The 14,150-nt window shown below is 40.6% G+C and overlaps 1 protein-coding gene across 4 annotated transcripts in view; it reads left to right on the forward strand.

The window, feature by feature from the left end:
• Window positions 1-14,150, forward strand: part of LOC132822961 (polycomb group protein ASXL1-like) — a 106,515-nt gene that overhangs the window by 37,868 nt on the left and 54,497 nt on the right. For all 4 annotated transcript variants that reach the window (XM_060836413.1, XM_060836410.1, XM_060836409.1 and 1 more), the window contains one exon: window positions 3,509-3,617. In XM_060836413.1, the coding sequence (XP_060692396.1) occupies window positions 3,509-3,617 (109 nt within the window). The remainder of the gene's footprint in view (window positions 1-3,508; window positions 3,618-14,150) is intronic.

A 14,150-nucleotide genomic window follows, 5' to 3' on the forward strand; every position in this document is an offset into this window, starting at 1 on the left:
TGCGGGTGTCTCAGATGCTCTCTGAAATGAATCGCAAGTATGCATCCTGCCTCTCTGATGTAGAGGAGACCACATCGGGTGCAACTGATACAGTAGATAACATTGTAGAGGTACAAGTTGGATATGGAAGGATTCTTTGGAGCCTTGGACAGAGGTGAAGGGAGTGGTGTGGGCACAGTTTTTGCATTCCCTGTGATGGCAGAGGAGTGTATTGGGAATGGGTTTGGGCCGGTTTGAGAAGGGGTGGACCTGATGAGAGAGTTGGGGAGGGAATGGTCTTTCCAGAACACTGATAGGGGCGGGGAGGGAAAAGTACATCTGGTGGTGGGATCCGTTTGTAGTTGGCGGAGGACAATGCGATGTATGTGGAGATTGATGGGGTGGAAGGTGAGGACTGGGGGTGTTCTGTCCTTGTTCCATCGGGAGGGGTGGGGTTCAAGGGCAATGGTGCGGAAAGTGGAGGAGCTACACTGGAGGGCATCGTCGACTATGTGGGAAGGGAAATTGCGATCTTAGAGGAACGATGCCATCTGGGATTTTCTAACGTGGAATTGGTCATCTTGGGAACTGATGCATCTTTTTGGGACCCTGCAACCACATAAGATCAATGTGGATTTCAACAGTGTCCTCATTTCCCAATCTCTCTCTCATTATCCCAGTCTCAGGCCTCCAACTTGGCACCGCCCTCCTGACTTGTTCATCACCTTTCCCGTCTATCTGCTCCACCCTCATCTCCTCATCTTCATTTACCTATCGCACTCTCAGCTACATTCCTCCCAGCCCCACTCCTCTCCCATTTATCTCTCAGCTCCCCCAGCCCACAAACCTCATTCCTGATGAAGGGCTTTTGCCGGAAATGTTGATTCTTCTGCTCCTCGGATGCTGCCTGACTTGGTGTGCTTTTTCAGTACTTCACATGCGCGTATTGACCATGGTCACGTGGATTATCAGCAAATTAAAATGAGGTGTTGATATAATGCTGTATTGGTATCATTGCTGCCCTTGTGTATCTCAGCTGCTGTAGATAGGTTTTTGGATACTGCAGTGTTTCCTTCAATTAAAGCATACTGCAGCTGTTGTATGCCAGTGGTGTAGGGCTTTGATATCAATCCCAATGTCTGTGTTACCAGTGCAAGTAAGCTGATTTTCCTTCACTGTTGAGTTTTTTCTTTGTCATTGCTGTCACAATATCGATTGAGTGGAAAGCTGAGTATTCCGTATTGTTCCTCTCATTCTGTCATCCTGAATAATGGATTCTAGGTTTGTGGGTTCATCTGGTCACTCTTTTTGTAGCAGTCTAATGGTTTGCTAAGCCGCTGAGGGGGTCATTAAGCTTTGTGGGATTGAACTCTTGAATGCCTGTGTGCTGAGATTCTGACCTGTGGGATATTAATTCTATCCCATAACTGCATCTAATGTTGAAAATGATGCTTCGTTTGAGTCATGATGAATATAGTTATGGAAGGATATGGATCTAAGATCAAGCATGTGGAATCTTTTCCAGGCTATCATTGGATAAATCCTTGCAAAAAATTATTAAAATTCCTTAACTTCCTGTATGTGGATCTTTATTGTATCCTGCTATGTACTATTGTTTAGTAGACCTTTAAAAATGTGTTCATAGGCAATGATAAATGTGTTGCTAATGATTACGTTTTTAAAAAAAAGTTCACTTACAATAAGATCAAATGAAAAATTCTGTTTTTTCCTTATAGTTTAGATGATCTCTGCTTTTATGAGCATAATATTGGCACTACTGAAATAGGTTCATGTTGAAATTAAAGGCTCGCAGATTTAAAGAAACTAATAACACCAGTTTAGATTACTTAACTGGAAATATTCCATGTTGAAGATATGGAAATGATTTTGACAATTATTATTGCAGACTCAATAGAAGCTAAGCTTTTTGAGCACTGCAGTATTGCAAGCTCTTGATGTAGTTTCTCAGCTACTGGATGTTTATGTTACCTTAGTTAAGAATTCATCAAAGTTTGTTGCTGTAACATTTGGTCATGACACAGGCTCAACTTTGCACTCTTCTTGTCCTTTAAGAGCAAACCAAGTCCTCAGTTCTTGGATCCCCACTTGTGTTGAAGTCCATTGAGTTGGGTTTCACATAACCAATGAACTGTGTTCTTAACTGATTTAATGTTCAGAGTTAGTTTCACAGCTTCTTATGTTTTCAAATAGGTTTATAATTGGGTGCAATGGAACATATAATCTGAGCGCACTTGTGTGGGAAATGCTTCAGTAAGTGGACTAAGTCCTCAGAAATGTGAATTGAGGTTTGCTGAGTGACTTGTATTTGTTTCACTGACAACATAATGGCCCTTAGCAAAGGGAACAAAGTCCAATTCAAGATCAATCATGTATTTAGTCACAAAAATTTTCCTTAATCTCACATTTTCTCTCAGTCTGATGTGGATTTTTTTTCTTAAATAATCTTCCGTACTATCTTCAACTACAATCAGCAAAGAGATTTATGGGATTTTAGTAAAATAAGCGGTCTTCTATTTAAGTCAGTGAAGACAAGTGTTTTTCCTGAGTCATTAAACTGTGGAATTCAGAACGCACAAAGGAAGCTCGATCGTAGAATATTTTTAAGACTTGAGTTTGATTGTTCATTGGTTAGGGAGTCAAAAGGTGTAGGCAGAAAAGTGGATTTGAGGCTACCGTAGCTCAACCATAAACTGATAAAGTGTACATTAGTCTTGAGGGGCCAAATGACCTTCTAGTATTAATTTGCATGTTTCTGTTAATTAGAATAATACTGTTTCATCTTGGGGACTCGAGAAAAGTGAATGTCAGCTTATTGCTGACTTCAATACAAGATTAAAAGCTAGTTTATTGCTAACAGTGTGCACTTTTTTGTCATTCAATGTTTAAAGTTAGTTTAGCATTACATAATCTGAAACTCTATTCTGATTTAGTTCATCTTCAATCACTGGCAACGTCATATGAACCAGAATAAAGCCTTACATTGCCATTTGCAGTATGAGGATAACTTTAGTTACACTGAAGGATATATGAAAACCTAATTGTTTAACAAGCAGGAGAAGAATATGGAGTACAAAAAAAACATAAAACACATTGATAAAAGCTTTAAACAAATCTCTTGTGTGACTTCATCAGAAAATGGTATGGCTATGGTCTTATTGGGCAAGACTTAAATCTTTCTTGAAATGCCAACAGTAGTAGTACAATTGCAGATAGTTCTAAACCCATGTCCTATGCTTGAGCTATTTATGAAGAGACAAACAAGAAATGCTTCAATCTCGATATTTCGGGCTGAAAACTGGAGCAAAATGATATGGGTTTTTGGAAATAAAAGGTTTAATAATTGCAAACAATATTTGACTGCAATTGTTAGGTTATTTTCGTTAAAAACATTCATTTTTATATTTCATCGGCTGAGTAACTTTGTCATTATAAATGTATATCGTTATTTGGAGCAGAATTTTATTTGAGGTATTTACGTAAAATGTGCTTTTTAATCTATTTTATGTAGTGGAACTTCTCCCTTGGCATGTCTGAATGCTATGCTTCACACTAATTCTCGTGCAGATGATGGAATGTTTTACAGACTTCCAGGGCGGATGGGTCTTTACACATTGAAGGTAAGAATGATTGAACCATATTGTTGTTTTCACTAGGAGTTTTCAAACTTGTTGGTTGTGAGCAGCACAGATGAATATTATGAATTTCTAGTATTCCTCGGAAACAAAAAATTAAATGTATGGTCTCTTTAATTTGTGTGTGTGTGTGTGTGTGTGTGTGTATATATGTATACACACACACACAAGTTAAAATACGCACAAATGTTCTGATTTCAGATTTATCTTGCAATGTGGCAGTTGAATGCAGAACCTTTATTCCCAAACTCTAGTTTCTCAAAGTTTGAGAAACTAATAATTGCGTCACCATAATTAACACTGATTTGAAGTTATGGGGCTTCAAGGGCTGGACACTGCAGTCTCAGTGGTGTAATCGGTTCGCGTGTTTGGCTGTTAACTGAAAGGTTGGTGGTTCAGGCTCCCCCAGTGACACTTGTGTGTAGTCGTTTGGGGGCAGCATGGTGGCTCAATGGTTAGCACTGCTGCCTCACAGCACCAGGGTCCCAGGTTTGATTCCAACCTCGGGTGACTGTGTCAAGTTTGCACATTCTCCCAGTGTCTGCGTGAGTCTCCTCCGGCTACTCTGGTTTCCTCCCACCGTACAAAGATGTGCTGGTCAGATGAATTGGCCATGCTAAATTGCCCATAGTGTTAGCTGCATTAGTCAGAGGGAAATGGGTCTGGGTGGATTACTCTTTGAAGGGTTGGTGTAGACTGGTTGGGCTGAAGGATTTGTTTCCACACTGAGGAATCTTAAAAAAAATTACTAAAATTTGAGGGCAAATTTTAGCCGACATTCTGGAGATTGGCCACAACTACACTCCTGAATCTGTTGTTTGAATATGGTGCTTCATAAATCATTGTCTTAACTGTTCTCTTTAAAAATGTTGACATTTGTTGTAAAGAGAATGAAAGGGTTATGATGGTTGATAAACTTACTCTTCAACTAGGTTGAGTCAACAGCAATATCTAGTGATAAGGTCCCTTGAGTGCACTGACATTGGAGGATAACACTTCTTGATATCCTTTACATCACTTGAGAGAATGAATTTGGCCATTGAAGAGGTACAGAGCATGAGATAATAGGAAGCTGTGTGTATAATTCACCTGTGAAAGTTAAAATCATGCTCACCAATCCATTTTGACCGTAATGTTATCCTTTACGAATGATTTTGTGTGACATGGAAATTAAAATGATGTGGCTGTAATAGTTTTCCAAGAAGGTCTGTGTCCTTGCAAATAGTTCATCCACTAAGCTATCTAGATGCATTTCCCCATATCATGTAGCTGGAGAAAGCGGGCATCTCCTCAGGATTGCATCTAATGTTGTCACCCTGCCATTTTTGCAGTCAGATCACGGTTTTGATTAACTTGAAGCTGTGACAGAGACTCTTTATGAATTACATGACATGTTTGCTTTAATGTGTAATTTTAAAACTCCCAGATGACATCATTCAATCACTTGGAAATTGCTCTTGACTTTGGTTCCAGACATTCTGTAAGGGTTAGCAAAGTGGTGTGCAATGGCATGGAATGTAGAGCAGAATGGTGAAAACCATTTGTTTGAATAGGGAAAGAAAAGAATGTGATGGAGGTATGTAAGTCAGAGATAAGAGAGGGGTCACTTACTACTTGGAAAACTATTGCCCTGTCTATTATTAAGAATTAATCCTTGAAAATGTTGCCCAGATGTAGAAATGACACCTTTGTCTTAATGAAATGTTAAGAATTGATGAGAAAAAAAAACACAGGAAGGGAGCAGCTTCAAATTTAGAATAATTGAGAGACTTCTTTATGAAACTGGAGGGAGGAAACCAAAATATTAAGAGGTAGAGGTAAAGAAAATCTTTGTCGTAATTGATACTGTGAATTGAACTTGCTCGGAATATGGAGCTTTGTGATTCAACGAATGCCAAATTTGATAAAATCAAATTTCAATTCATGAAGCAAGCCATAATTTCAAAGTTCAGCTTTTGCACTGAAGACTAAGGGTTGCATTGATTAGCAGCACTCAATGTTCGTTGTGGATTTAGGAACCAAATTGTGAATGTACTATATGCCATTGATGTAAATTGGAAACTGTGGGGATAATCGACCTAAGTTTGGACAATTTTACCAAAACGGTGAAGGATGAGCTGTTGACTACTGTCTAGAAAAAGCTATGTGAAAGTGAACAAACCCATGAAAGTGGTGAAGGTTATCAGACATGTCCGGTGGCACAGTGGCACGGAGGCATTGTTGCCTCACAGCGCCAGAGACCCGGGTTCAATTCCCGCCTCGGGCAACCATTTGTGTGGAGTTTGCACATTCTCCCCTTGTCTGCATGGGTTTCCTCTGGGTGCTCTGGTTTCCTCCCACAGTCCAAAAATGTGCAGGTTAGGTAAATTGGCTATGCTAAATTGCCTGTAGTGTTAGGTGAAGGAGTAAATGGGTGGGTTGCTGTTCAGAGGGTCATTGTGGACTTGTTGGGCCGAAAGGCCTGTTTGCAAATTGTTTAAATGTGGCACATGCTAGGAGTACTATTGAAATCTATGGAACTGATTGATGCTTCAGTAAAGATTTTTGAAGCAGAAAGAGCTTTTTATTTATTCACGCGATGTAGGCGACATTGGCTAGGCCAGCGTTTATTGCCCATCCCTAATTGCCCGGAGGGCAGTTAAGAGTCAACTACATTGTTGTGGGTTTGGAGTCACATGTAGGCCAGTTCAGGCAAGAATGGCAAGATTTCTTTCTTTCCTTAAAAGATATTAGTGAACCAAATGGGTTTTTTCCATCAAGTAACGATGGCATCTTGATCATTATTGGAATCTTAATTCCAGGTCTTTTATTTAATTCAAATACCACCATCTGCCATGGTAGGATTTGAACTTGTATCCCAAAAGCATTACCTGGGCTTCAGGGTTAATAGTCTAATTATAATACAACTAGGCCATTGCCTCCCCATGCATCTGTACATAATTGAGGCAACAAGATGAGCGCTGTAGCAGCCTTCCTGAAATGATAATTTTCAGATTTCTGTAGAGGATGAAGTATTTCCTCAGGCGTCACTTTGAGCTGATTATTGTAATTTTAGAAGAACATGTTATGGGTTTTTTTAAGAGGGTAGGTTGCTGAGCCAATGAGTCATGCAACATGGAAACAGACCCTTCGGGCCAAGCAGTCCATGCTGACCATGATCCCAAACTGGACTAGTACCACCTACCCGCGCTTAACCCATATCTCTCCAAATGTTTTCATTCATATACTCGTCTAAATGTCGTTTTAAAATTTGTGATTGTATTAACAACCACCATTTCCTCTGGAAGTTCATCCCACACACAAACCAATTTTTAAAAAATTGCCCCCATGTCCTTTTTAAATCTTTCTCCTCTCACCTTTAAAGATATACCCCCAGTCCTGAAATTTCACACCCTAAGGGAAAGACACGTGCCATTTACTTTCTCTGTGTCCCTCCTTTTTTTTTATAAAAGGTCACGTGTATTCCCAACACTCCAGTGAAAATATCCCACCCTATCCAGCCTCTCCTTATAACTCAAACCTTCCATTCCCAGCAACATCCTGGTAAAACTCTTCTGAACCCTCTCCAGCTTAATAGTGTCCTTCCTGTAACAAGGTGACTATTATCCATCAGATGCATGTTTATGGACCGCTGCCAGTGATGACTATGCCCTTCTGTTCTGATGGTTCCTTAATCTAAATAAAGTTATTTGGGGAGGGGTGGGGGGGGGGGGGGTTAGTTGGCTCATTGGCTAGACAGCTGTTGCGTGATGTCACCAGCGTGGGTTCAATTCCTGCACTGCCAGAGGTTACTGTGAAGGATTCTCCTTCTCATCATTTCCCTTTGATTGAGGCATGGTGACCCTCAGGTGAAACTACTACCAGTCTTCTCTCTCTAATGAGAGAACAACCCAGAAGTGCTATGACAGTTATTCAGAGTGGTAGAAGGTGGAAGTGGCATTTTGCAAGGATTGTTGCTGAGACCACTATTAAATTTAAATTGTTAATATAAAATCTTTGGAATCAAAGGAAATTTCCAGTTTTTACTGAAAGCTGTGGAGGTCATCTTCTTTATGGCTCCACATACTTTGAAGTCCAGTATTGCTATCCAACTGCCCCATAGTCTGTCCCAACTAGGTTTTCCAGGAATTAAGGGTAAGAAGCCTAGTTGCTTATCTCTTTGAGAGGCTATGATTTCAATTTTTTTTTACTTTCTGTAATGAAAGTTGATCTATACGGCACATTAAACTGTTGACCTTGCTGCCAGAAAATCTCCAAACAATACTGTATGTTCCAGTTTTTCTTTACATAAGGCTATGCACCTGTAATTTAGGATTAACAGAATAATCGCACTATTCAGCAAATGCTATCCAGTTACCCAGGTCAGAAAAATATGATGCCTGAAAGGTTGAATTGAAAAGTAGTGAAGCTTAACCTGCATAGAGCTATGGTTCAGCCGCACTGATACAATGTGCAGTACTGGTCACCATATTATAAAAATAGTGCAGAGGTATGAGAGAGAGTCCAGAAAGGGCGGCACAGAGGTCCCAGGTTCGGTTCCAGCCTCTGGCAACTGCCTGTGTGGAGTTTGCACATTCTCCCCGTGTCTGCCTGGGTTTCTTCCCACAATCCAAAGATGTGCCGGTCAGGTGAATTGGCTTTACTAAGTTGTCCATAGTTTTAGGTGCGTTAGTCAGAGGGGGGTGGGTTACTCTTCAGAGGATCAGTGTGGACTTGTTGGGCCACGTGGCCTGTTTCCACACTGTAGGGAATCTAAACTAAATCTAAAATATAGGATTAAAAGTGCAAGGATCCTTTAAGAAGGTGATAATAGGACATTTGAAGAAATCATAATGCATTCGAGCAGAGCCACAGCAGTTCTATTGACCTTTCAAAAAACCTGTGCCTTTAAATGAGAGGTCTTCTGTCCTGTTTCTGTTGGCACTGTGGTTCCAGAATGTCTGTTTGAGACATGCAGTTAATGAACAGCTTTTGAGTTTTTCCTAGGTCTCAGCGAGTTTTGAGAAGATTTGTAGCTCAGGTTGAGGTTTTTGATGTAGGTTTGCTTGCTGAGCTGAAAGGTTCATTTCCAGACGTTTCATGACCTTACTAAGTAACATCTTCAGTGGACTTTATGCAAAGCAATGCTGAAACTTCCTGCTTTCTATTTATATGTTTGGGTTTCTTTGGGTTGTTGATGTCATTTCCTTTGGTGATGTTATTTCCTGTTGTGAAGTCACTTTCTGTTCCTTTTCTCAGGTGTTGTTCTCAGACTTTTCCAAATTGTTGTTTCTTCAAATGAGGCAGAAGACTCATGAGTGGGCAGGGTCAGGGCTCACGCAGACCCAGGAAGGTTTTTCGTTTTACATTCAGTTAGTTGAAAGTCTGCTTAAGGTAAAAGTTTAGTTCTCTGCTGCTGGAGTATAGACCGCTTCCTCTTAAAAAATCAAAATGGGCAGTTTGTTTCCTTCTGGACTGGAGACAGGCAGTATGTGAGAATCTTAGTTTGCTAAATTGCCTTGCCAAGGGTGTGTTTTTATGGGATGTTCCCTATAATGGAGCAGTTGATGATTAGTGGTTAAAGAATACATTATCTACTGAAATACTTATGCCAGTTTGCTTTTTGTTTGTATTTTAACTATATTGTAAGAATGAAATGTCTTTTCCTGAAAGCCGAATGGTGGACCAATCAAAGTACATCTGGAACACAGCATCTCAAACTTGCCTTCCAATAAGTATAAAAGCAAGGATGTAGGCTACTCAGGTCCATAACAAAAAGGGAAATCATGTCTGAGTGTTGGATTTTGGACAGCGTAGCATCCGGTTTGGATGGAAGAAATCATACATGTAGTATATTTGATTTTCAAAAGGCAGTCACTAACATGTCATGTATTGCGCAGATAGGTGCTTGCTGTTTTGGAGGTGATATAATTGCATAGATGATTTGTTTCCTGTTAACTAATCTATTCGTGTTGGGATAAATGGTAGACGAGCAGGAGGCTGGAAGAAACAGCAAGCCAGGCACCTCCTGCTTGTCTTCCTTGGATTCCAGCATGTGCAGTTTTTTTTGTCTCTAACTAAATGTTCGGATAAATAATTCATTTTCAGTGTGCATACTGTAGTTAGTTGGAATGTTGCAAGGATAATTTCTGGGGCCTCAGTTATGTAGAATCTAAGTAAAAAACTTGACTGCAATGTAGCCCAATTTTCTGATAGTAGAAAGATAGATACAAAAATGTGTTTTGAGGAGACAAGATATGAAAGGGATATGTACTGGTGAATTAGTAGGCAAAGAATTGGCAGATGAGGGCATCCACTTTTGCAGATAGAAGAGTAGAACATTATTGTAGTACAGTGGGTTCTGGAAGTTCTTGTGCACGGATCTTAAGGTCAGTCAAGATAAGCATGGGTGTTGGGCAGTTCCCTAAATCAATATGAAAGTTAACTTATGGGGCCCATCAATCTGAGAACTCATTTCATTTATAGAATGAAATGAATTAGTGCAAAGTAGGCTGACTCATAGAGGAAGAGTTATTGTCAGGAAATGCAGTAGAGAAACCATAGCGAGTAGTTGGGAAAGTCAGTACCTGCATTGCAGGAGTTACTGGTAGAGTGCCTTTTGGTGGCAGTTGAGTTGGTGCTGGGGGAATCTACAACATGGAGGGGTTGGACCCTGGAAGCTATCTCTGACTCGGATGGGTGTTCTTTTTCTGAATTTAAGTTGTCCTTTTGTTAGATCTTCGAGAGAGAAAGGCTGGAAGGGGAATGAGGTGAAACAGGTTGCAGGAGGCCTATGAAGTAGGCTGGCAGTAAGTGAAGCTGCAAAGACAAGTATGGGGAAAAGAGGTGAGAGGAATAGTTTTAAACCTGTCAGGGAAGCAATGTTTAGTTAATTGGGATCCAAGAAAAGTTTAAATTCCATGCAAATCAGTGCAAACTCTAGTTTAGGACTTTGTAGATTTGAAGCTACTATATTTGGTAAAAATGTAGGCTGCCATGTAGTAATGTAAAGTCATTTGTTGGATTTGATTTCACATTTATATTTGAGGTACAGTAAATAGGGATGTGACTGCTTGGTTAGAATGTTGTAGCTTTGCACATGGGAGATGGAAATAGACCTCACCTGTCTTCAAAAGTTGCACTGGGGTGATGGCTTTGTATGTAGAAGCATGATGGTGGTTTTGAATAATGTATTGTTAACTTTGTCTGTTGTTTTTTAACCAATTTAAATACTGTATCTAAGAAATTAATGTTTTCCTTGTGTTGTGGCTTTATGCTTAGGAGGGAATTGATCGAAATTGATTATTCTCTTCTGCTTTTGTGCGGGGTCAAAAATGCACATCAGCATGTAGAAGGGATTATTTCAGTGTGATGACATCCCTTAATGAATGAGTTCGTGAGAATGAAGTAGCCCCCCAAAAATTAGAGTATCCTTGAGAAAATCTCAAGAAGTGCCTTTTAAAATATTTTTATTTCTGATCCTAGGCAGAAAGATGTAATTAAGAAGGGACATGGCAAGTCGGTCTTTTGTTCTAAGGAGTTTGCAGGGTGTTGGTGGGGCTGGAGGACTGCATAGTTTTCTTGTCTCCTTTACTTAAGGAAAGATAAACGTGTGTGGAAATTAGTTCAGACTAGGTTCATGTATATGATTCCTCGGATGAAGGTTGGTTTTTAGACATGTATAAGGAGCAAGAGGGTAGCTAGGAAAAGGGTAGGTCCACTTATCGACAAAGGGAATTTATTCTTGGCACTGGGTGAGGTCCTTAAGTACTTTGCATCAGTATTCACAAAGGAAAAGGTCACAGTAGATGTTGAGTCTAGAGAGGGGTATGTTGATATTCTTGGGCATGTTGGTATAAAGATGTATTTTGAAAAGCATGAAGGTAGACAAGTGCCCAAGACCTGATGGGATCTCCTCTGGAATACTGAGGGAGGCAAGCAAGAAAACTGTGCGACTTCATATGAAATCTCTTTGTCGTCTTTAGTTACACGAGAGGTCCCAGAGAGGACCGCAGCATAGCCAATGTTGCTCCCTCTTTTTAAGAAGTTGAATGGAGGTAATGTGGGAATTTACAGGCCAGTGAGTCTTACATCTGTGATAGAGAAATTATTGGAGAAGATTTTTGGATACAGAATTTACTCATGTTTGGAAAAAAAATGGACTTAGTGGCAACACGCAGCACAGCTTTTTGCGGGGGAGGTAATGTCTCACAAACATTATTGAGGTTTTTTTGAGGAAGTAACAAAGATGATTGAGGGCAGGACAGTGGATGTTGTAAGTGGACTTCAGCAAAGCCTTTGACAAAGTCCCACTTTGGCAGGCTAATGCAGAAGCTGAAGTCATATAGGATCTGTCATGAGCTGGTAAGATGGATAGTGTCTTGGCTTGGTCGTAGAAGACTGGTGACGGTGGAAGGTTTTTTTCTTCCTGACTGAATGTGTGAATAGTGATCAATGCTGAGATCCCTGTTGTTTAGGCCATGAGACATAGGAGTGGAAGTAAGGCCATTCGGCCCATCGAGGCCACTCAGCTGTTCAATCATGGCTGATAAGCAATTCAACTCCACCTACCCGCACCCTCCTCGTTGCCCTTAAGTCCTTGCGTGATCAAGAATTTATCAATCTCTGCCTTGAAGGCATTTAACATCCCGGTCTTCGCTGTGCTCCTTGCCACCACTCTCTGGCTTAAGAAATGTCTCCTCATTTCCATTTTAAATTGACCCTCCTCTAATCCTTAGGTTGTGTCCACCAGTTCTAGTCTCTCCACCTGCTAGAAACAAATTCCCAGCCTCCACCCTTTCTAAGCCATGTATTATCTTGTAAGTTTCTATTAGATCTCCCCTCAACCTTCTAAACTCTAATGAATACAGTCCCTCAGGATCCTCAGCTGTTCATTGTTTGTTAGGCCTACCATTCCAGGGATCATCTGTGTGAATCTCCACTGGACACACTCCAGTGCCAGTATGTCCTTCCTGAGGTGTAGGGCCCAAAATTGGACACATTATTCTATATGGGCCTAACTAGAGCTTGATAAAGTCTCAGTAGCAAATCGTTGCTTTTATATTCCAACCACTGATCACTTGATATTGTCAAATGACAGCATTACATTTGCTTTCTTAACCACTGACTCGACCTTTAGACAATCCTGGACTAGCACTCCCAGATCCCTTTGTACTTAGGCTTTATGAATTTTCTCGCTGTTTACATGCCAGTATTATTTTCTCCAAGTGCCAGTCTTGCACTTGCTCATGTTGAATTTCATCAGCTATTTCCTGGACTACTCTCCTAAACTGTCTAAATCTTTCTGCAGCCTCTCCACCTCCTCAGAACTACCTGCACGTCTGCCTAACTTCGTATCATGGATGAACTTTGCCGGAATGTCCCCAGTCCCTACATCCAGATAATTAATATATAAAGTGAACAGCTGCAGCCCAGCACTGAACCTTGCAGGACACCATTTGTCACTGGCTGCCATTCCAAAAAAGAATCTTTTATCCCAACTCTCAGCCATCTATCAGACAGCTGATCCTTAATCCATGTCATTAGCTCACCTCGAACAACATGGGCCCTCGCTTACTCAACAGCCTCCTGTGAGGCACCTTATCAAAGGCCTTTTGGAAGTCTAGATAAATAATATCCACTGGGTTTCCCTGGGCTAACCTACTTGTTACCTCTTCAAAGAATTCTAACAGGTTTGTCAGGCACGGCTTCCCTTACTAAATTCATGCTGACTTGTTCTAATCTGACCCTGCACTGCAAATAATTTAGAAATCTCATCCTTAACAATGGATTCTAGAATTTTACCTAGAACTGAGGTTAGGCTAATCAGCCTATAATTTTCCATCTTTTGTCTTGATCCTTTCTTGAACAAGAGGGTTACAACAGCAATTTTTTCCCAATCATCTGGGAGTTTCCCTGACTCCAGTGACTTTCGAAAGATCACAACCACACCTCTGCTATTTCCTCAGCCACCTCCCTCAGAAATCTAGGATGTCACCCACCTGAGCCAGGAGATTTTTTAGACCTTTTAGCTTTTCTAGCACAATATCTTTTGTAATGGCTACCATACTCAACTCTGCCCCCTGGCTCTCCTTAATTGTTGGGATATTACTCATGTCTTCCACTGTGAAGACTGACGCAAAGCACTTAAGTTCTTCAGCTATTTCCTTATCTCCCATTAGTAGCCTTCTTGCATCAATATGGAGTGGCCCAATTTCTACTTTTGCTTCTTGTCTGCTGCTTATGTATTGAAAGAAACTTTTACTATCATTTCTAATAATACTGGCTAGCTTACCTTCATATTTGATCCTCTCCTTCCTTATTTCTCTTTATTATCCTGTTTCTTTTTGTAATCTTCCCAATCTTCTGTTTTCCAGTGATGTCTCTTTTTCTCTGATACTTTCCTGACTTCATTGTCAGCCATGGCTGTCTAATTTTGCGCATCCCGCTCAAACACTACCACTACCACCAGAGTATCTGGCTTTTCTTTGGGATGAACCTCTGTTCTGTGTCCTCAATTACACCCAGAAACTCCTTCCA

The sequence above is a fragment of the Hemiscyllium ocellatum genome, chromosome 15, assembly GCF_020745735.1.
Source record: "Hemiscyllium ocellatum isolate sHemOce1 chromosome 15, sHemOce1.pat.X.cur, whole genome shotgun sequence".
Classification (NCBI taxonomy): Eukaryota; Metazoa; Chordata; class Chondrichthyes; order Orectolobiformes; family Hemiscylliidae; genus Hemiscyllium; species Hemiscyllium ocellatum.